The sequence below is a fragment of the Lemur catta genome, chromosome 17 (genome assembly GCF_020740605.2).
Source record: "Lemur catta isolate mLemCat1 chromosome 17, mLemCat1.pri, whole genome shotgun sequence".
Classification (NCBI taxonomy): domain Eukaryota; kingdom Metazoa; phylum Chordata; class Mammalia; order Primates; family Lemuridae; genus Lemur; species Lemur catta.
In genome coordinates, this window is record NC_059144.1 from 6,066,423 (window position 1) to 6,089,065 (window position 22,643).

The 22,643-nt window shown below is 51.5% G+C and overlaps 1 protein-coding gene across 5 annotated transcripts in view; it reads right to left on the minus strand.

Annotated features, from left to right (window-relative positions):
- The window catches only part of POLN (DNA polymerase nu), a 181,332-nt gene that overhangs the window by 3,276 nt on the left and 155,413 nt on the right, over positions 1-22,643 (minus strand). For 2 of the 5 annotated variants that reach the window (XM_045528184.1, XM_045528185.1), the window contains exons 21-24: positions 11,743-11,874; positions 6,758-6,868; positions 6,166-6,244; positions 520-587 (exon numbers count right to left, since the gene is read on the minus strand). In XM_045528184.1, the coding sequence (XP_045384140.1) occupies positions 520-587; positions 6,166-6,244; positions 6,758-6,868; positions 11,743-11,874 (390 nt within the window). Of the gene's footprint in view, positions 1-519; positions 588-3,143; positions 3,264-6,165; positions 6,245-6,757; positions 6,869-11,742; positions 11,875-22,643 lie in introns of all 5 variants that reach the window. The other 3 variants (XR_006729413.1, XR_006729414.1, XM_045528186.1) reach the window with 3 other exon arrangements.

Below are 22,643 nucleotides of genomic sequence, written 5' to 3' on the forward strand. Positions count from 1 at the left end.
GAAACCCTTTGGCTGACACCTGTGGTGACACTCCCTGAGCACATCCATGGGCACAGTGGCTCAGCAGAGAGGGCTGGTGTGGGGGACAGGGTGGGACCTGGCCTGGAGCCTGCACTGAGCCTGGGGTCACAGTGACCCAACCCCACCCCCAGCAAAAACACCCCTGCTGGCTCCACAGCCTGGCCCCAGTCTGCCTGGGTGGCCCACGGCCCAGTCCCTTTCTCTCTAGAACCGCAGGCTCTCTAGAACCGCCTAGACATCTACACCACCCTCTGGAGCGCCACATGTGCTCTGGAGCACATGGTGCTCTTTGAGGAGCGCTGGCCCGGGATGGAGCCCACCTGGGCATTCCAAATGTCCCCACAGCCAGGCTCCTCTCAGCCTGCCAGAGTCTGGGTGCCAGGCAGCAGGAGCCAAGGGAAGGGCCGTGAAGGGGCAGACAGAGGAGATGCTTCCCTGAGGTGTCCCCACCAGATGTCGAATCTCCTCTTACCTACTCACGAAAGAACCTGGGCTCACCTGCAAACACGGGGACCTGTGAGTCTTCCACTTCAAACAGCAGCTCATCATGAATCTGGGCAACCAACCTGAAGGGAGGAGGGAGTCAAGTCACCCTGGGAGGCCAGGCCTGGGGGTGTGGGGACTCAGGGTCACATGCAGACATGGGGGCCCATCCGCCAAGGTGGTTCTGGCACTGGGTGTCTGAGAGGATGTAGCTTTGGGGGCTGTGGGGAAGACCCAGCCTGTGGGCACTGCTGCCCACGGTCACCCACTGTCACCAAGCCAGCTTCCAGGGGCACTGGGAGAAAGGCGGGAGGAGAAGGAAAAGGCCCAGGCCAGAAATGACTCTGGAGAGCGGGTGGCAGGTGGCAGGCCCAGTGAGAGGGGCTGGGTGGCCTCTTGTCCACCCCACCCCAGGGAGCACTTTATGATCTGAAAAGTCTGGTGGGTGCAAGAAGAGAGCCCCTTGAATTGTTATAGGGGACGGGGCTCTGACATGGACTCTGGGGAGGCATGGGTCTGCTGTGGGGTGGGGAGATAATTCTGGAATGTGGGGACCCTGGGGAAGCTGGGAGCACCCATGCCTTACTGAATACCAGCTTAGAGAAAGGTGATGGGAGGGGCAATGCTCTTTTTAAAATTTATTTAAGGAAATAAATACTGAATAAAATTTGGAAAAGACATCAAAATTTGAAAGGGCAAAACGAAATATCCTCTTAGTCCTCCCTCCAAGACCACAGTGGGCATTTGGAATGACCTGGTCGTGACCGGACATGCGCTTTTTCCTGGAAACAGGTCTTCACATGGAGGCTGCCCAGACAGCTGGGACAGGTGGCTACAGCCCCCAGCCCCCAAGACCTGCCCTCCCCTCTGCGTGGCCCTGGGCCCTAGGGCTGAACCTTGTGAATGCCATCATGGTTTCCTGAGCCCAGTGAGTTCCTGCACTGGATGCCAGGTCTGCAGGGCTGCTTTGTCCTGGGGAGCACTCCCTGATGGTCCCAGGAACAGACCCACCCTTCTCCAGCGGTCCTTCATGGATTCCCCCAGGGCCCCTCCTGGGGCATCAGTAGGGAGAGAAAGTGGGAACTGAGTGTGGGGGGAGATTCAGGTGAAAGGCACTGCCAGGGGCAAGGGGCTCTTGGGCAGGGCTTACAGATTCAAGTGCAGGTGCACATGTGTGCACAGAGGGACAGAGCCACAGGAACATGACCGGCCACATAGCACATGCTATGGGCTGAATGTGACCGGCCCGCTGCGACTTCACATGCTCTTTGGAAGGTAGGGTCGAATTGGCTCATGAGCAGATGATGCCTGAGCATTTCCATGGACGTGAGGCCACTGCCGAGGGCTGTGGACCCCAGACCTGGTGCCAGCCCCTCCTGCAAGGAGGATGAAGATGGCTCGCCCGTACACTCAGGGAGGGAACCTGCTGTATAAACTCACAGGGTGGTCACGAGGGCCTGCAGCCTGCAGAAGGCTGGAGGCTGTGGAGGGTTCTCATGTACTTGTCCTCTGTGTGGCCTTGGCTCTGTTTCCTACACTGGGTCTTTGAGGGCAGGAGTCATGTCGGATCCTTGTTGCCCCTGCTGGTTGCACAGGGGAAGTGTGGCAGGCCTCACTGGGCACTCATCTTGGGTACGTGATGGTGAACCCTGGCTGGGATGTGGGAGCAGCTCTTCCAACCCCAGTGTAGAGACAGACATGGCTCATGTTAGCACTTTCAGCATAAGAGTGGACTCTGCAGCAGAGATTTAAGGTGGCCTGCTCCAATCCGCTCTTCCTCTCTTTCTTCCTGTCGGCCCCTTTGCTGCCGGGTGGAGTGGAGATGGAGCTGTGCCCCAGCTACAGACAACACTTCCCAGGCTCTCCCTCAGGGCGTGGCCCAGGAGGTATATACCCCTCCACTCCAGAAAGGCTCTGTGAAGGGCTGAAGTAGCCAGGGGCAGGTGCTCTTTTTTTCTCCCCCTCTTCTACTCTGAAGGAAAAGGTGCTCTTTTGACCATCATTACTTTCTCCTTTTGCCTGAAAGGTGTTATGATGGCTGGAGCCGCTACCTCCATCACGCCACCGAGAAGGAAGGGGCCAGGGAGCCAGAGGGACTTTGGTCTTGCTGCTCTGAACCTCTGAAACAAAGTCAGCAACCACTGTGCTCTGGGCTTCTCATGATGGGAGAAAATCCACCTCTGGAGTCCAAGCTGCTATAGCTGGGCCTGTGCCCCTAGTGGCCAAGTGCACATCCTGAAGGGTGGGCGTCCGCAGGACCTCACTCGGGGCCCAGACTATGGAGTAGTGGTGCTCATACCCTCTGCTGCAGGCTTTGTGTGTAGCCTGTGGCCAGAGCTGTGGGCACTGCCCTTCCAAAGTCAGATGGGGCGGGAGCTGGTGGAGACCAGGCCGGCAGCATCAGCATGTGCTTTTTTTTTTTTTTTTTGAGACAGAGTCTCACTCTATCATCCAGGCTAGAGTGCCGTGGCGTCATCATAGCTCACAGCAACCTCAGATTCCTGGGCTCAAGTGATCCTCCTGCCTCAGCCTCCCAGGGTGAGGATTACAGATGTGAGCCACTGTGCATGGCCAGCACACACTTTCTTAAACTAACTTCAAGGCCTCTGGCAGAGTCTTTGGCTCCCAAGAGAACTTACTTTTCAAATGATGGACACCTCAGAAAATGTATTTGTAGCTTTTTCCAGATTTAGCAGAAATAGTTTTCACACTTCTTGAAATTCCATTGTGAACTTGTGAGCTGCTGGTGTGGCAGGAACCTAAGAATAGGTGCGATTGTTAGTCACTTACACGTCACTCTCACAGCCACTCAGACATGACCATGTCTCGAATTGGAAAGTGGGGCACAGGCAACAAGGAGAAACAGTCGTCCCAGTGTGGGGGCAGAGGATCCAGGGCCTTGGACCCTGTTGTCTTCCAGACTGGAGCTCATTGCTCGTGTAACTTCCCATCCCTGCTCCTGAGGGGGGTTGGCCCACAAAGCCACTGTGTGCTGCATCTAGACAGCCTGACTGAGTTCCTTGCTCCCATGGGGGAATATTCCAGATCAGCTCATCTCCCTCTAGGGCATGCTGTCCAAGGGCACCCCCAGCTCTCCTGTCCCCTTTGTGTATTTGTCCTGGGAGTAAGCATGTGGCAGCCCCACCCCAAATCCCCACCAAAACGCCTGGGAAGGGAGTGCTGCGGCTCCCAGTGGAACTGGTGCTGGCCAGGCTGTGCATGAACTTGGACAAGTCGCACTGGGCTCCGTGCCTCAGTTTTCCCTTCTCTACACACAAGTGTGGGAGTCAAAGGTCTCTGAAGCGTCCTTCCAGCTCTGACATGTTCTGAAACCCAGAAAGGCCTTTTCATACAGGGCCCCCATCAGAAGAAACAGGAGGAGATCTGAGCTTCCTGGCACACAGGCCTGCAAACGCTGACCACTGGCCTGCTCTGGACCTGACCTTTCTGGTTTTTTTAGGATCTGGACCGAGAGGCACGAATGGACGCCATGTTCCTGTCCCAGGGACTGTGGGTGGTGAACGGGTGAACGGGGACTGTCCTGTGGCCCCGCCCCCCTCAGGCCCTTGGGTGGCTTGATGAGGCCCTAGGGCACTGGGTGCCTCAGTAACTGCGTCTCACTCACACTCCTTTCTTCAGGCAAAGATGCGGCCCACACGTGGCCTGCCCTGCCCCTTCCTCTGTCCAAAACCTTCCAAGTCACTTCTGGAAGAACAAGTTATAGTCACAAAACATAGAGGGTGAAGTGCCATGTGAGTGTGCTTTGCTTTCTGAGACATCACAGTACATTTTGCCAGGAGAAGTGTTTCCTAAGGACGCAGAGGGCTGATGATAGAAAGATGGCCGGTGGCCATTCGACCCCTGAGCAAGACTGTGTGTGCTCAGCTCCCAGCAGGACTCAGTCACCAGCAAGGAGAGACCCAAGTCTTCAGGGACCAACTTCTTTTATAGATTCCATGAAACCTGTCTGCAGGATTGCAGGTCATTTAAAAAATAATAATTCCACACAAACTGAAAATGAATTGACTTTTGTAGACTTGCAGAATCTTAGATGCAGAACAACCGTTTGGCTTTCAATTCCTGCCTAGCAGAAACTAGCACAGGCTGCTCATCTCCTGTGAGAAACTATAATTCGCCTGCAGGACGTGTGGATTTCAGGAAATAATCAGAAAACCATGAGAAAACCCAGGGGCCACTAGAAGCTGCATGGCATTGGCATGTGTGCATGTGTGTGCATGTTGGGGAAGGCAGCACATGGCAGGAGAAACTGAGAGCAACGCTTTTAATCCCCTCAGTTATTGCAGAGGTTGGAGTTGTCCCCAGAGCCTAGGGCAGGTACCAGGGGGGCCACTAAGGACAGCTTGGGGCCTCAGGCAGCCTCCTTCCCAGGGCCCTGGGTGACAGCCCAGGGACTGCTCCTCCCTGGAGGTTAAGGTGACTGTGGACAGAGGAAGTCCCTGGAAGGATGTCAATGCGGAGGGCCACAGGGGTCTGTGGCTTGCGGACGTCTCCTCCCTGTTCCTTCACTAGGTGCCGCTCACAGGCCTCAGGCAGGGCCTTTGCCTGGTACAAGTGTGTACAACGTTGCTGATCACCAAAGGAACATAGGCTCAAAAGTCAGAATGAATGGGAGGAAATATTTGAAGACATAAAGGAGATAGTTTTCAAAAGAGAGATGAAATATATCTGAGAAGAAAAAAAAATCATACTTTGAGAATGTAAAATAATATCAGAAGCCAAGAAAAAGTTGTAAGTTCAGATGGAAAGGGATGGCCATGCACAAACAGGCCCCCACACCCCAAAGGCAGGGTGCCGTGGGGGCTGTGGTATGGGGGCCAGTGAAAACCATGTCACATTTTATGATCTAGAAAAGCTGCTGACCGACCTGGGAAGAGCATCTGCAGAGGCCCCGCAGGACTGCCATGAGCAGCCTGAGCGCCCTTAGGATGGGGCTGGGTGGGAGAAAGCAAGGTCTGACAGAGTCACTTCTTGGAAGGGCTCCTGGGCTTCTTGAGGAGAACCCAGCCCCCCAGGAGGAGGAGGCATCTGGGCTGCAGCCAATGCCGGGCCAATGTCAGCTGGGAGGAGCCTGCTGGGGCCAGGGCTCCTTGTCCCCCCTGGGTATGCAACCCAGGGTGAATAACTGAGGCAGAGACTGAGACATGAGAGAGCTGTGGCCCTGGGCATCCTGGGGGAGCCCCCACCATTGAGGGATATCTGAGTGTTGGTTTTGGGTTGGGGCTGTGGCAGCAGGACCTGAATGTCTCTACACTGTCTGGCACTGGTGGCAGCAACAGGGCTGGGGAGTAGGGGTGGTTTGGAGTCCAAGGAGCTGTGGTGTCCACCTGCGGCTGGGGTGGGCAGCCTCGCGGGGTGCCCCGTGGGAAGTACAGACACCCCAGCAAGAAGGCCCCAGGGGAGGTGGCATTTCTGTCTTGAGAGGCCTCATCTGTGCCTCAGGCTGGGGGATGGTGCTACCTGTCTTGAGGGGCCCCTGGGGCTCTGCAGCTCGAGGGGCTCAGGCTCCCAGAGTTCCTTTGCTCAAGGCTGCCAAGCAGTCAGAATCCAGATCCCACAGGCAGGAAGTTGTGGGGCCAGTGCAGTCCCCTCACCCCGCAGCCACCTCCTCCCCATGCCTGGAAAAGGTCGCCTGGCACAGACCTGGCGGTCAAGGTTGGGGAGGCAGCCACTGCGGTGAAGATGTGGACCATGGCCATCTTGCAGAGGTCGGCAGCCGAGCCTGTGGGCACAAAGGGCTGTTTCAGGGCCCCGTGGTGGGGCGCCTGGAGCCCGTCACTGCAGCTCTCGTGGCACTGCCACACAGAGCCTGCTGGTTCTGAGCCACTTGAACACAGTGGCTGAAGACAACTGAGGAGGCAGACACCACGTCCTCCCTCGACCAGCCACCTCTCACTGCTGGGGGACCCCGGAGCACAACACAGGACGGAGCTCCAGGTCTGGCTCTAGTGCTTGCTGAGCTCCTGAAGCCTCAATCTCCCACCTGTGCATGTGGGGAAGAGCACTGCCTTGGCCGGCTCTTGCAGGAAACATCCTAATTATAAAGATCACACCTTGAGCACCTGCCACCTGCAGGTGCCATTCACTGGTGCCTCCTGACAGAACCCATGGGGCAGGACAGGCGACAGCCATGGAGCTCCTGGAGGAAGGGCTAAGGCTTGCTAGGACAGGAAATACCCAATCCAGAACTCTGGGGCAAGGGGCCGGCAGGCAACAGGTGAGCAAGAGCCCATACCTTGCACCACGAAGTTCACGGCCTGTCGCTCTGCTTGTGCCCGGAATTGCTGGTCACGTGCACAGATCCTTGGCAGGGCTCTCCTTCTGCCCATGAGGGACACCACGTAGCCTGCGTCCCACAAAGGAAAGGCAGATGAGAGATGGAAATGAACAGGCAGTGCAGTGGGTGTGGCTCCCCCTGGGTCAGGACTAGAGCTCCAGAGGGATATCCTGCCCAGCGTTGGCTCTGAGCCTCAGGCATGGCCTCCTGGCCCATTGCTGGGGCCCCACGTGGTAGGAAAGTGGGGGTCTGCAGTGGGCTGCTGGCTAGGAGGCACGTTTCTGCACTGTTCTGACTTCAAGCTGCACTTAGATCTGACCTAGGGTGAGGGATGGCAGTTTTTCTACTATTAAAGTTGTTCAAAGCCACATGTGGGACTTGGGCACAGCAGTAACTCTGGGCTGTGTGGCAGCTGGACTGGAGGAGCAAGGCATTCACCCACGCTCCCTGCAAGGAGGGCTGGACGTCTTCGAGAGTCCACCTCTCTACACGGGACAGAGCCAAGTCTTGTGGGACCTGTGCATACCTGAAGCATACACAATTTGGGGGCTCTAAGAAAATGAACACCAACAATCTGCATTTGTTGAGTATATTCCTGACCAGTGAGGATTTCTGTTTTAACTAGGTATTGGTGAGAAATAAATGTTCCACTTGTGATTTTACATGTCTGAGGATTGGAAGATTTTCCTACATATATAATAATCATAAAAGTGACAAGCATTGGTCCAGAGTGGTGGCACGCCTGTGACACCAGCACTTTGGGAGGCCAAGGTGGGAGAATCACTTGAGGTCAGGAGTTTGAGATCAGCCTGGGCAACACAGTGAAACCCCTGTCTTTACAAATAATTTAAAAAAATTAGCCAGGTGTGGTGGTACACGCCTGTAGTTCCAAGTACTCAGGAGGCTGAGGTGGGAGGATCACTTGAGCCCAGGAGTTCAAGGCTTCGGTGAGCTACGATCTAACCACTGCACTCCAGCCTGGGCAACAGAGCAAGACTCTGTCTCTAAAAACAATAAACAAATAAAATACAAATTTAAAAAACATATTATTGATGTCATAATTAATGACATCAAGACTGAAAGACTGAAAACTTCCTTTTTAAGACCAAGACAAGGATGTCTGTTCTCACCAATTCCATTTAACATTGTACTGGAGGTACTAACCACAGCAATAAGGCAAGATATTAATATAAAGTCCATTTATACTGGAAAGGGAAAGTGAAACTTAAAAACCTTTTCAGGTGATGTGATCATCTAGGTAGAGAATCCTAAGGAAAATACAAAAAGAAAAAAAGAGCTACTATGGCTGCTACATACAGAGTAAGACCCTTCCCCCTCCCCCAAAAAGTCACAAAATGACAGGTATTGAGTACCCATCACATACCAGGCAATGTACCAAGCCTCCTGAGAGTGACTGCAGTGAGAACAGGGGAGCCTGGGCTTCCGACATGATCCCTCTCTGTTCCTGCAGCTTCATCTGTCTATCGATTTCTGACCGACGCTGGGTATTGTGACTTTAGGTTGTTCAATGCTGGGGTTTGCTGTCTTCCTTTCAAAAGTGTCTTGGCAGGCTTCAGTTACTAGCTGATCATCCCAATCCTTTTGAGGTCTGTTTTTAAGCTTTGCTAGGGTGGGTTTAGAGCAGCCTTTAAGGCTAGTTTAGACCTACCTCTAGGTGTGACCCTTCTGAGGTCTCTACTGAATGTTCCAGATGTCCAACAAGGACTCTCCACTCCGAATGGCCAGAACTCAAACATCTCCCAGCCTACATGCACTTTGAAACCGTGCAGCGCGCTGCTCCCCAGCAGTTACTCTGCTTAGTCCTGTGGAGTTTCCCTCTGTGTTTGTGTATGTCTTAGTACTCAGACACAAGGGAGCCCTTTGATGTATGGAGCGCTCTCTCCACAGAGCTCCCTTCTCTCTGATACTCTCCTTGCAAAATCCCGCTGCCTCTGCCTCCCCAGTCCCACCCTGTGTTTGCTCTGCTCAGCAAGAGCCTTGCTGTCAGCGGGGTCTCCTCTCCCGCACTGTGACCTGAGGCTCCAGACACAGGGTATACAGGACTCATCTCGCTCGCTCCTCTGCTCTCAGAGTCCAGAGCACTATGCTGTCCGCTATCTAGTGTCAGGAAACAGCTGCTTCCTATATTTTGCCCAGTTTTCCAGTTGTTTATGGTGGGAGCAAAATCTGAAGCCTGTGACTCCATTGTGGCCGAAGCGGAAGTCCCCCATTCCAAGCATTTCAAGTGTTTCTTCTCCACCTGCTGCTCCCAGTGCTGTGACCCCAGCTCCTGCTCATCCTGAGAGACGCCTTCCAGCCCTGCACTCCGTGTTGCTGCCTGGAGTGGAAGCAGTGCTCCTGGAAGCCACTCCTGTGCTGCGACAGCATGCACCCTCCACCGCACACAGGGAGGCAGTGTGCACAGGAATACCAGCAGTGGCTCGGAAATGGCATAACAAGCCGCCAACTCAACTTCCCCTTACCTAGATTCCAAAACTGGTGGCCCCTCTGCCACCACCAGGCATGGAAAAGCACGTGGTGGAGAAGCTGGAGCTGAGACAGCAGTCCTGGTTGGCTGCATCTTGCTTTCGCCAAGCTTGACAAAGTCAGCGCCATGCCAGCCGTCATCCATCCCGGAGAAGGCCCAGTGTGGTGTGGAGGGCACTGCCTGAGGGCTCTGCCCGACCTGCCCACACACACCACCACTGAGCTAACACCTGCGTCACTTCCAGACAGTTCCCAAGCGATGGCTCTGACTGCAGCCTCTACCCTCAGTCTCTTTCCTACATCATTACCAGAATCGTTTCTGAAGGACGAATGCCAGGCTCCTTCCGTGCGCAGCCTGCGCTTGCCTGGGCTTGCCTGGCCCTGCCTGTCCTCTGGCCTCCCCTACATGCCCACACTGGCCCTGCAGGCTCTCCTGGCCTGTCCTGTCCCAGCTTAGGTCCCCTGAGGCTGGCGGCTGCTCCTGGTGTCCCCCGTTGCTCTCTGCCTTGGTGGCCTGTTAGTTCCTTTCACACCGAGGATGCAATTTTTCTGTCATGGACTTGTCATGTCAAGTGTCATGAATACACTTGCTTGCTCGTGGCTTCCCAGCATCCCACGATGGACTGTGAGCTCCAGGAGAGCCAGGAGCTGGGTCTCTGGCATCAGCACAGTTCCTGACACACGGGAGGTGCCCAGCAAACATTTGTGGAGAAATTCAATGATTGTCTAATGTTTGCTGCAGTATCTGCCCAGAAGTGTAATTGCTGGGCCAAAGGGCATGCATACTTCTTGTTTGGATACATAACACCCCACGTCCCTTCAGGAAAGTTAAGTACAAGGAACGGAGGCACGGGCTCTGGTGCTGAGCTGCCCGGGGGGTGCATCTGGGCCCCCACTTATTAGCTGGGTGGATTTGGGAAGCTACCTAACCTCTCAGTGACTCATTCTCTTCTTCTGTAAAATGGAGACAATAGTAGCCATTTCTTAGAGCTGCAGTGAGTACTACATGAGTTAATTTATGGAAAGCATTTAAAATCACACCTGGCATACAGTTGGTGCTACACAAATGAATGCATTCTGAGTATATTTCCATCCACAGTGTATGAGAAGATCCTGGCTCCATAAACACTCCACACTGGGTGCTGTCGCTATTTTAACACTTCACAAGTGACAATATTTTTGCTTTTGCTCAGTGTGGGGCTCCTGGGTCCAGGAGAAGGTCCTGGCTTGTGGGGCGGGTGGAGGCCCGCGCTGGCCAGCAGGCCCCAAGGCTGGAAACGATTAGTGATTAGCAGCTTTCTCATGCTCCACACACAAGTGGAATGGGGGCTGCGGGAGCAGCAGGGCCAGGGGATCCCTTTCCTGCTCATGTGGGCCAGCGGCGCAGACCGTCCACGCTCCCAACTGCAGTCAGGCCAGGGAGGAGCTTGTGTGGGGGTGCCCGGCTCCAGAGTGAACAGTCACCAAGGAGTCAGGGGACAGACTGGAAGAGGGATTGCCGCAGGCTGCCCTGCAGGCCCTGCCCACATCCCAGGGAATGTCTGGGACTGTGGGTCCTGCAGAAGCTGGTTCTCCAGTTGGTTTTTACTTTTCACTGCCTAGTGAGGGTTGGGTTTGGTGGGTGCTCTCTCTGTACCTATTATTAATCCTCTTTTTTGTTGTTTATTTCATTAATTTCTGCTCTTCCATTGATTTCCTTCCTTCTTCTTTATTTAATTTACTCTGCTGCTCTGTTCCAAGTTTCTCATTTCGTGTTGACTACAACTAATTTATGTCCACAAATTTTTCTCTATCTTTTAAAAATACTCTTTTAAACTATCCTTTACTTCTAAGTGAAGCATCAGCTTGGCCAAGCCCCACAGTTTTTGATGGTACACTTTCTTGTCATTTATTTCTAAAATTTTTGTCATTTTCTGTTTTTTATCCTAAATTACTTAGGAGTGCAGTGAATTTCCAATTAGGCAGATGGATGGATGGCCACACACACGGAGATATAGTATATAAAACTACCTTTCTGTGACACTGTGGTCACAGAATATGTTCTATTGGATATTCTTTGAAATTTGTTTGCGTTTCCTTTGTTACCAAATTGTGGTGATAATTTGTAAATACACCATATGATTGTCATAAGAATATATGTTCTCCATTTTTAGGTGCAAGATTTTATCTATTTTTACCCACCTGTGCATCTATCATATATCAACTCAAGCTTGTTCATTTTGTTGTTTCCAGTGGATCCTAGCCCCTGCCCCTCCTCACAGGCAGGAGCCTGTGATGACTCACCCAGCACCTCACCACCCCAGCAACCCAGCCCTACCCATCCACACACCACTTACCCGTCTGTTCGCCACCCACCTGGCCACCCACCCACCTGCAGAGCCAGGAGCCGTGGCCATGTGGCCACGGCAGGCACTAGTAGTAGGAGGGAGCAGAGGCTCTGGCTGCAGCCGGCTCACCTGTCTGCTGACACTGGGCAACAGTTGCTTGGGCAAAGTCCTTGATTTTCTTATACTTCCGCAAAAAACTCGCCAAAAACTGGGCAGCCTTCTCAACAGTAACTCCAAGGCAAGCAGCAAGCCGCTCCTTCCCTGTATGAATCAGAAAGACACAAGATCAGAGTTAAGTCCTAACTTACACCCAGCAGGTGCTGAGAGCACGTGCCTGCAGGGAGGGACCGTGTTCTCAGAAACAAGCCAGCTGCAGACCTCACGGGGGACCTGGCAAGTCAAGGTTGTTGGCCCCATTGGCCTTTTTTGCATGGTCAGGATGGTGTTGGCATCTGGCCTTACACACCTGGCCAGTTTGGACTGGGGTCTGTTAAACATTTCTTTATCCACCAGTCCTCACTGAGTACCTGCCAGCACTGCAGGTGAAGCAGTGAATGAAGACGACATGGTCCCTGCTTGGCTTGGCTGGTGGGAAACCCAATTCCAGAACTGGGGGAGGCTGGACCAGGGGACAGAGGAAAAGAGGAAGGGAACATTCCATGGCCAAATTATGAAAAAATGGTACTCAGGAATTCCTATCTTAGAATTTTCATCTGGAGACAAATGCTTTTGGTCCAGACCAACATTTTGTTCCTACAAAATGCAGGTGTTGTTGTGAAGCTGCTAATAGAGATGTCTCTGGGTGGGGCGGCACCCTGAGTTCCGGTATAGCACGTTGAGCCCCCGCATGCCGGGTGGAGGTTCTGGGACCACACAAACCTGGGTCTGAGTCCAGCTCTGTCACCCATGGGAGGCTCTTTGTGGCCTTGGGGAAGTCATGTGACCCACAATAAACCTGTTTCTTCACCTGTGAATTAAGTACGATTGTCCTTACCCCCAAGGGTTGTTAAGGAAACCACAGGAGCTCAGGCACATAAAGCTCACAATGGTGCCTGACTCCTACTGGGATGTAGTCTGTAGTCACTCTCTTCCACTCTCCCCCAGCAAAGACTAAAAACATAGAGAAGGAGTCCATGAGGTCATGATCCCTTGCTTGACAGTGAGATCACGGGGAAAGCCTTGGCTCTGGGGCCAGAATGCTTGGAGGGACCCCCAAAGGGCAAGCTGCCTGGGGACCTGCATTCCTGGGAGAGCATGGCCAGGGCCAGAAGTGGACTTGTGGCCCTCTGCATTGGGTAAGTCTGGGGTCATTCTAGAGGGCTCAGGGGCCTTTGAACAGGACATCCCAGAAATCCTGGCTCAGGATTGGAGATGCAAGATCTGTGAAAACTGAGGGGCTGACTGGCCTCTCAGATCTGGTCCTCCCTTCAGCCAGGCCACTCCCTACCCTGACCAGCTGATGCCTCAAATGGTTCTGGACAGAAAGAATGTTCAAGTCTTGGGACAGTGAAGGGGCAGATGTTTGCTTTGCCAGAAAGAGCAGGAAAGTCTGAGGGTGCCTGTTCTCCAAAAGTTTACCCCAGCAGGGAGAGATAAGCTCTAGTGCTTTCTCTAGGCCCAAGACGGCTTGATTACTTGGACCCATTTGGCTGGAAATGAAAAAACTCTATTATCTCTTTTAGGGCTTAATTAAGACCTATTATTCTGAAAGCTTCACAAATAATGAACATCTTATTAGTTTGTTACACTTTACTGAAATAATCCATATGTAATTCTTTCTTTCTAACAAATTCTAATCACCACCCTCAGCTATGACACTGCAGTGGAAAATTCCACTCGCTCTCAGAAAGGAATCAGATATTACCTGGAAACCTTAGCCAGGTCAGCCAAATAGGACTTTGAGTATTCTTAGCCAAGTCTTTTATCATTTCCAATCTGCTATTAAGCCCATCTGGTGGATTTTCAATTTCAGATATGGCAGTTTTAAGTTTTAGAATTTCCATCTGGTTCTTTTTACTTGCTGAGGTTTTCTTATTTTTTTTTTTTTCATTATTATGAATACATTTTCCTTCACATCCTTAAGCTTAGGTATTAACAGCAACTTTAAAATCCTTATCTGTTAATTCCAACATCTGGGTCATCTCAGGATCTGTTTCCATGATTGCTTTTTCCCTTGAGTATGGTCAAGTTACACTACATCTTCATTTGTATGTTTAGGAATTTTTGATTATATCCTGGACATTGTGAATGATATGTCGTAGAGACTCTGGATTCTGTTACATTCTTCTCAGGAGTACTTATTTTTTTGAGAGGGCAGTTAATTTGGCTAAAATCAAACTTGAAACTGTCTCTCTGTCATGGGCAGCAGCTGAAATCCCAGATCTAATCCTTTTTGGTGTAGCATGGCTGCTTGTAGTCTGCCCCACTCATGCATAGGTGGGGTCAGCCAGAAACCTGGGCAGATTCATACCCAGAATTTGGGCTCATCTTCTGGCTGTCTTTCAGCCATAAGTATGTCTTTCTGGAATTTCTCTTGTCACTTTCCAGATTCTGTGGTTGTCCCAAACTCTGTCCTCTGACAGAGGAGAGTCCTACTACCCAGCTAGTAGGACTATGGGTTTCTGTCAAAGTTTCTGCCACCCCCAGGACTGACTAAGGCTTGCCTTCAGGTGAGGAGCTGCAGAATGGGAAACTTACCTGTACTACTACTTTCTTTCAAGTGTCAACCAACCTCCAGTTTGTTTGCTTTTGGTCCCTTTCCAGTGCCTTCAGGTAACTGGTTTTTTACACATTTTCTGTAGTTTATGGTTGATATCACACCTCTCTTTCTAAATACTTATGGCTGAAAAGAATTACTGTCTCATCTTCTGTAGAGTTACGGGGACATCTGAAGGGAAGTGGGTGGCCAAGGTCCCTGTATGTGACGAAAGCCTATTTACAAGAGAAGCAAATGATGTGGCAACTACAAAAGGAGTAGAGGCAGGAGACTGAGATGGAGACAGAGGCCCCAGATTCTTGCTCCCATTCCTCAGACACCTTTGACAGTATGACTGTCACACTCAAAAGCCACTGTCCTTTCCCCAAGCAGGACGACCTCTGGCTCTGTGGGGCTTCTCTCTCCTATGCTTCATGTGAACCGACTCCCTTTTGTCATAGAACTTCCCTCCATGCTTTCATTCAGTTGATCAGGTTCCTGCTTTTTAAATTGTAATCACATGCAGGCCTATCTCCCTGAGAGTACCCCAAGATTTACCCGGTGGGAGCACCCAATGCTCCCTACCTCTATATCCTATATGAACACACACCCTGACTTTTCCCACAGATGGTTAATCATATCCTGTGTGCATGTGTGTGTCACAAATCTAACTTTAGAACCACAATCTTCACTCCCTTTCTCCAAGTACCCTTTGCCCCACACATATTGCTGACAATTTTCACTCCTGTTTATGTCTCTATGGCTAAGCACACAGGGGGCCTTTGGAACTCTGGCTAGTCTGACTGGAACAGACTTAACTAAATCCCATTCAGCTTTCAAAATTCAGCTCAAGTGCTGCTGCTCTGGGTCATCTTCCCAGACTCTCCCAGCTCTATCTGGGCCAGGGGCCCTCCTCTGGGCTCCCTTGGCACCAGGGACTTCCTACCAAGCACTGCTGTGTGTTTCTTCTGACAGGTGTGAGCCCCTGGGAACAGGCCCTGGGCCAGATGATAACCCTCAGTGAGTGCCTGTCCATCAAGCAAAGACTGAATGTGAAGGCAAACTTCAGCTTTGCCCAGTAATTCGAGAAGACTCAAATGTTAGACTCTAAGAGCAACAGGAGCTCAGAACAAGACTGGAGGAGTCAGAAGCTACTTCCCACAGGAGGAAGATTCCTGCTGGGCTCAGGGGACTGGGGGGGTTGTGAGCAGTGTGGTGGCTGGGGAGGGGCACCGTCAAGCTGGCAGACATCTGACTGAAGGAGGCACAGGCAGCCTGTGGGTCAGCCCCTGGGGTAGAGGCCCCAGGCAGCTGCTGCCCCATGGCTCCGAGCACCTCCCCCACCAGCTCTTGACACACCGGGCGGGTGAGTCTGAGGGCGGTGGGCTGAGCACACAGACCCAGCACCTCTGGAGCGTCTTCTCTGCCAACTCTCTGTCTTCATCAGTCTTCACAACAGTCATGTAAATGGTTTTCTCAAGAAAACTAGGCTCTGCAACCCCCCACCCCAACCCTGGCATTCCTGGCAGCAGCTCCTGGACTGTTCTGAGTGTGTTTATGTGAGACATATCACTACAACCTGTTGAAAGCTGGCTGGTCCAAAGCTCCTCTACTGAATTCCTAAAGGGGCCTGGCACCCAGGAGGCCAGGCGAGTTTACTTGGTGTAAGGGGAAACCCATTCGTATAGGCAATAGGTTTCTTGGGCCATACCATGATGACTGCCAGCGTGTTTTTCGACAGCCTTCTGGTAAGGCATGAGTCACCACGCTTATGTAACTATGATGTCACCTCTTATGTAAGACCCATGTGATCACCCCTTCACTTGGGCATGTTACCATATTCTCACTGCCACGGCATCATCCTGACAATAAAGAGTATGTCTCATCTACCTGCTGCTGCTCATCTCTTCTTTCAACTCCCAGGACCCCCTCCAGTACCCTCGCTGGCTGTGGAACTCTCGGTCCATATTTGGCATAGTTGGCAGGATTCAGCTGGGCTAAGTGTCCCCTCCACCTCAGTAGGGGAGGATATGTGGCCTCCCATGGGCTTGTGGTACCCAGTGGCAGCAGTCCTCATGCTGTGGGCCCCTGCCACGGAGTGGGAGCAGGTAGAGTGTACACCTGCCACCTTGGAAAAGGCCTTGTGGGCCTTGGAAGAGTCATTGCAGCCTAAGGAGTGAGCAGTGGCTGGTCAGGTGGGCTGGCTCTTCCTTACAGTCCTCTGTGAGCAACATGAAGATACCCTGTGGTGAGAAGCCCAGGTAAGAGAATTACAGGTGACAGAAGAAAATTTGGAAGCCTGGGTACAGGCTTTGGAGAAGGAGCTAATGACTGCTCTGGCTGAGGATGCCGATGAAACTCCAAGCATGCACGAGACTGAGGGTGGGACTCCTACCTTGCTGAGTGCCTGCCCAGTTATGAAACCGAGAGTGGAGCATGAACAACCTATGGGACCCCAGGGGGTCACGCAGGGCACACCCATGGTAACAGAACATACCTCATACTCCACTTACACACCCGTGGAGCTGCAAGAACTGAGGAAGCAGTGCAGACGACGCCCTGGGGAAACCGTGCCTGCCTGGTTGTTACATTTATGGGACAAAGGGGCGGATAGTGTCCTGTGTTCCCCAAGGGAAATGGAACAATTGGCATCCATAACTATACATCCTTCCTTGAGGCAGAGGCTACAGACAAGTAGCCACCGAGGTAGGGGTGACCACTCCTTGCTTGAATGGCTCATGGCTGCCACATACACGGTATGGGATGACCCTGGTGAACTACCCGAAACCACGAGTAAGTGGACCTCATACAAGGACTTAGTTCAGATTTTTTGAGAATTAGGGATGTTCCAAGCCATTTTTATGATAAGCAACTGGTGGGGCCTGATGAGGAGTGCTTCACCACACGCATGCGCGACCTAATCCCAGCCACATCTTCCCCCGGTTCATTTAGTTCATTGGCAGCTGTGCTCGCCCCTATGTGGGGAAGCAAATACATGAGGTCACCACTGCTATGGCAGCTTTGGGAGATGCTAAAAGATGGAAAGGGGGGAAGGGTCAAGTGCATATGCTATAAGGACCCAAGAAGGGCCCATGAACTCAGGGTCCCCTGCAGAAGAAGTCAGTACAAGGGGCCCAGAAGGTGCCTCAAACCTAGATATGGCTAGACCTCATACTAGTAGGAGTAGGTAAAGAAAAAATAGATAGACAGCCTAATGAAGTATTGCTGGCCCTGTGGAATCAGCTGGCTCCCCACCAGTGATTCACAAAATGACCCAAGAAGGGGGGAACTGAGATGCCCACCAAAGAGATCCGTAATGTGCGGCTGCAAGATTTTATGGTCGAGGCCCCTCTCTTTGATATGGATTAGAGGTTAGGCCAAGGTGTCCAGTTAGAGGGGACCCCAGATGACTGGAGCCCGCATGTGGAACTTGCTATTTATTGGTCCCCTACAAATGTACAGCAGGTTCTAGCCTTGGTGAGCACGGGAGCTGACTGCTCCCTAATCTATGAAAACCCTGAGTGGTTTACTGGACAAGTGGCCTATGGCAGGTTATGGCAGGAGAACCATTAAAGTTGAGCAAGTTACTATTCCACTGGGGATAGGGCGTTTGGCTCCTAGGCCTTATACTGCGTGTGTGTCCCCCATGAAGGAATATATTCTGGGTGTGGATATCCTGCGTGGCCTAACCCTAACTACCTTTGCAGGTGAGTTTCACCTCTAGGTTAGGGTTGTGAAACCGGTGGTGTGTGGCCACCCCCATCACCCACTGCAGGTTTTGCCCACACCTTGTTGAGTGGTACACACCTGACTATATTGCTAGCCCAGGGGGCACAAAGAAATTTCACAAACCATACTGCAACTGGAAACAGCCAGCATAGTGCACTCTGCTCATAGTCCATTCAACTCTCCTGTTTGGTTGGTTAAAAAACCAGATGGAACTTGGAGAATGACAGTAGACTGTTGGGAACTGAATAAAGTGACTCCCCCATTGCATGCAGCAGTACCATCCATACTGGATCTGATGGATCAACTGACTTTGGTGCTTGGGCAGTACCACTATGCGGTGGACCTGGCTAATGCCTTTTTCTCCATAGACATAGCTGTGGACAGTCAAGACCAGTTTGCCTTCACATGGAAAGGATGACAATGGACATCTGTGGTATTACTGCAAGGTTACCTACATAGCCCAACCATAATATCATGGTTTGGTGCCACAGGACTTGGCTACACGGAGTCAGCCATCCTCGGTGTACTTATTTCATTATATTGATGATATAATGTTAACCTCTGATTCCCTTACAGATCTAGAAGAAGCTGCTGCCAGCCTTTGAACCTCATTGGAGCAAGGGGGTTGGGTGGTGAACGACTCCAAGGTCCAGACACCTGGCTTGTCAGTCAAATTCTTGGGTGTTGTCTGGTCGGGTAAGACAAAAGCAATTCCAGAGGTGATTATAAATAAGATTCAAGCCTTCCCCCGACCCACTATGGTAAAACAGCTACAAGTATTTGTGAGGCTCTTGGGATATTGGCGTATATTCATTCCCCACTTGGCCCAACTATTATGGCCTTTACATCCATTATGTAAAAGGGGGACACAGTGGGACTGGTCCCTGGAGGCAGAGGCCACTTTTATGGCAGCCAAGAGGGCTGTTGCACAAGCCCAGATGCTACAAGTGGTTGACTGCTCACAACTGTTTGATCTCGATGTTACCATTGACACGAATGGGATGGGCTGGGGTTTGTGGAATTGCCAGCATAAGCGGAGCAAAAAGCAGAGTTTAGCTCCAGCCCATCGACTGCAGAGTTGCAAACTGTATTGGGCCCTGTTGAATTTGTGTCTGATGCTGACCCTCAGACAATGGTAATACTAAGGGAGGAGAGTCCTTATCTTGAAGGACAGGGTCCCCCTCCAGCAGAGGTGTAGTATACCGATAGGTCCAGTCACAGCCCCTCAGCCCAATGGACAGCGGTAGCCATCCAGTAGAATCATCATAAAATTTGCTTTGAAATGGGACAGGAACAGAGCAGCCAATGGGCTGAATTGCATGCCATGTGGATTGTGGTCATCCATGAGCCATCCCCTGTACATGTCTGCACTGACAGCTGGGCCATTTTTAAGGGTCTCACTGTCTGGTTACCTACATGGAAAGCCCAAGGTTGGCTAGCAGAACACCGCTCAGTATGGGAACAGGCAATGTGGGAGGATTTACTGCAGCAAGGACACCAGAAGGAAGTCTGGGTATGTCATGTTTCAGGACATAGACCTCTAGTCAGTCTCGGCAATGATGAGGCCGATACACTGGCAAGGGTGTGATGGATCAGGTCATCTTTGCCAGCTGATAAGGCCCTGTAGTTACACCACTGTCTGGGCTATGCCAGTGTAAAAACTATGGCTCAAGCGACCCAAAATAGAGTCTACATATACCTATGGCAGATTTATAGACGGCTTGTCACCAATGTGAGGTATGTACCCAACAGTATCCACACTGTAGGCAACTGCCCACCATTCCTGGACATGTCTGGTGGGGAGACCATCCTTTGGAGAGATAGCAGATTGATTAGGTTGGTCCCCTACCTCGGTCCAATATGGCAGTGTACACCTTCATGGCAGTCGATACCACTACTGGCCTCCTTTTTGCCTACCCAGTTGCGCAGGCTGACCAAACATCTACCATTAAGGCGCTGTAACACTTAACTGCCTATATGGGGGACTCTTCACTATAGAAAGTGATCAGGGTAGTCATTTTATGGGATGTGAGGTTCAGGTTCAACAGTGAGCATGCCAAATGGATATTGAATAGGTAGCCCACGTGCCCTACTGGCCTCAGGCCGCTGGCATGATAGAGCGATACAATGGTTTGTTGAAGGGAAAGCTAAAAAGTGGGACCTCTCCCCTATCTGTCCAATATTGAATGAAGAGGTTAGATCAGGCCATTCAGGCGCTAAATGAGCAGCCCTGAAAGGGTGGACCTGCCCCTTTAGACTATTTACCTACAAGCAAACCACTCCCCTCTGATTAACAGATGTCGCCAATGTCCCTTTGATGCGACCCCATTGTAACCTGGGATGGAACTGTTTTGCTTCCGGCCCCAACTCCCCTCAAGGAAGGAGAGATGATAACCTGGACATGGTCTTGAAGTATAACAGGCCCTGAACCCCAGTGGATCAGCCTGTTAGACCCGTGGGGGGATGGGTTAAGGTACTGTTCCAATGTATCACCTGCCGTGCTCACCCCTAAACAATAATTGGTGTCGGTCACGGTGGACTACCATGGAAGGAACACCCTCCTCATGGGCACTTTAGTCCTTGCCTTTTGGGTAATTCCCTGGGTTCCCCTCATTTTAGCACCTGAAACTACCAAACCTATCGTGGGTGAAACTGTGTGGTACCATCATCCAGGACAAAAGACAATTCTAGCCACAATCTTATCCCAAGATGTACAGGTAGCCTGTGTGCTGCCTGAAGGGCATGAGTTACCCTTGGTGGTCCTCTTGTCTGCTCTTTCTTACCGACCAGGGTAATCCAGGCTAACAGCATCGCCTCCTGGGCCCATACTTACACTCAAGTCTCCAGCACCTCTCACTGCTGGATCTGCATGGAATTCCTGGTAGAAACCGCCAGCAGCCCACCCGGGAACATTGCCCGTGCTTCTCTACAAAATTGGACTTTCCTGACCACGTAGGGGCCCCAGGACGCCAATTGCAACTCCATCCACATGGCAGTTGAGAAGCATCTGTGACAGGACCACCATACTCCGAGTCCATGCCCCACTCTGGGATACACTGTTTGGAACAGTTGCGGTTGGTTATTAGGGGAACAAGTAGAGCTATGCCAAGTGGCCCCCTTATGTATAAAACAGAAAATGGGATTAAGGGATTGCACTGTAAAATGGATCCTGAAAGAATTCTGTACAAACATTACTCAGATTGGTAATGTCGCCCACTGGTGGAATGGAAAACCTTTGGTGGGGACTATCTCCACCAACAGGGTGTCCCCAGGATTTCTATGGGTATGTGGAAGATATGGATGGCCCTATCTTCCTGCTTGTTGAATGGGTACGTGAACTTGGGGACAGCTATATATCCCAGGGAAGGTCCACCCCATCTTTACTGAAAAACCACATAATTGGGATGCTGTGTTCTCCTGCTGGCATCAGGCAAAACGGACTCCATGATGGTTCTACCCGGTAGTCATCTTTTTCCCTGGGGTGGAGCCATTAAGGTAGAGCTAGAAGTGAATGCCATAGCTGAGCATACTCCTTGGGCCCTAAGTCAAACCAGACAGACTTTGACCTTCTTAGTGGATGAAGCCACCCAGATAAGAAAGGTGGATTTGTAAAAAGACATGGCCCTTGAACTCCTTCCTGCGGCGCAAGGGGCACATGTGTAGTTATACATACTAAATGTTGTGTATAGATACCCAGTCACCAGAAAGATACCTCCGTTACATTGAAGAACATCAATGGCAAGGTATAAGCCATCCAGCAATTAACTAAAAACCCATTACAACAACAGTGAGGACGCCTCTTGTGGTCCTGGCGTTGGATCCTCTTAGTTTTAGTAGCTATTTATTGTGGTCTAGTAATACTCTACTGTTCCCTGTATTGTTGTAACATTTTCGCCTGAAAGGCCTCCATAGGGGCCCGTTGATCGGCCGTGAAACCTGTTGCCTAGGGGGTGGACTGTAAGGGGAAACCCATTCGTATAGGCAATAGGTTTCTTAGGCCACACCACAATGACTGTCTGTGTGTTTTTTGCTGAGCTTCTGGTAAAACATGCGTCAACATGCTTATGTACCTATGATGTCACCTCTTATGTAAGACCATGTGATCATCCCTCCACTTGGGGATGTTGCCTCTATTGTTCCACCCATATATAAGTGCTTGCCATATTCTTGCTGTCGTGACATCATCCCGACAGTATGTCTCATCTACCTGCTGCTGCTCATCTCTTCTTTCAACTCCTGGAACCCACTCCCGTACCCTTGCTGGCTGTGGAACTCCTGCCCCACACTTGGGTTCCTCCGTCCTAGCTCCATGACAAGGTTTCAAACACAGGAGAACAGAGACAGCTCAGCCTGTGGCAACAGATACACAGTAATTCCAGCTGTCAGGCTGGATGGGAATAAAGGGACCAGCAGAGACGGAGGCTGAGGGTAGGAACCCTTGTGTCACCATCAGGACTAAAAGCAGCCAAATTACCCTTTTCACCAACATCATGGCTAATGACTCATGCTTATTTACAAAGTGCAGCTCTTTTCCTCTCCGGAAAAAATAAAGCGAATACTCCAGAAGAGCCAAGCGAACAGAAGCGAAGACAGCCTTTCTCTGCAC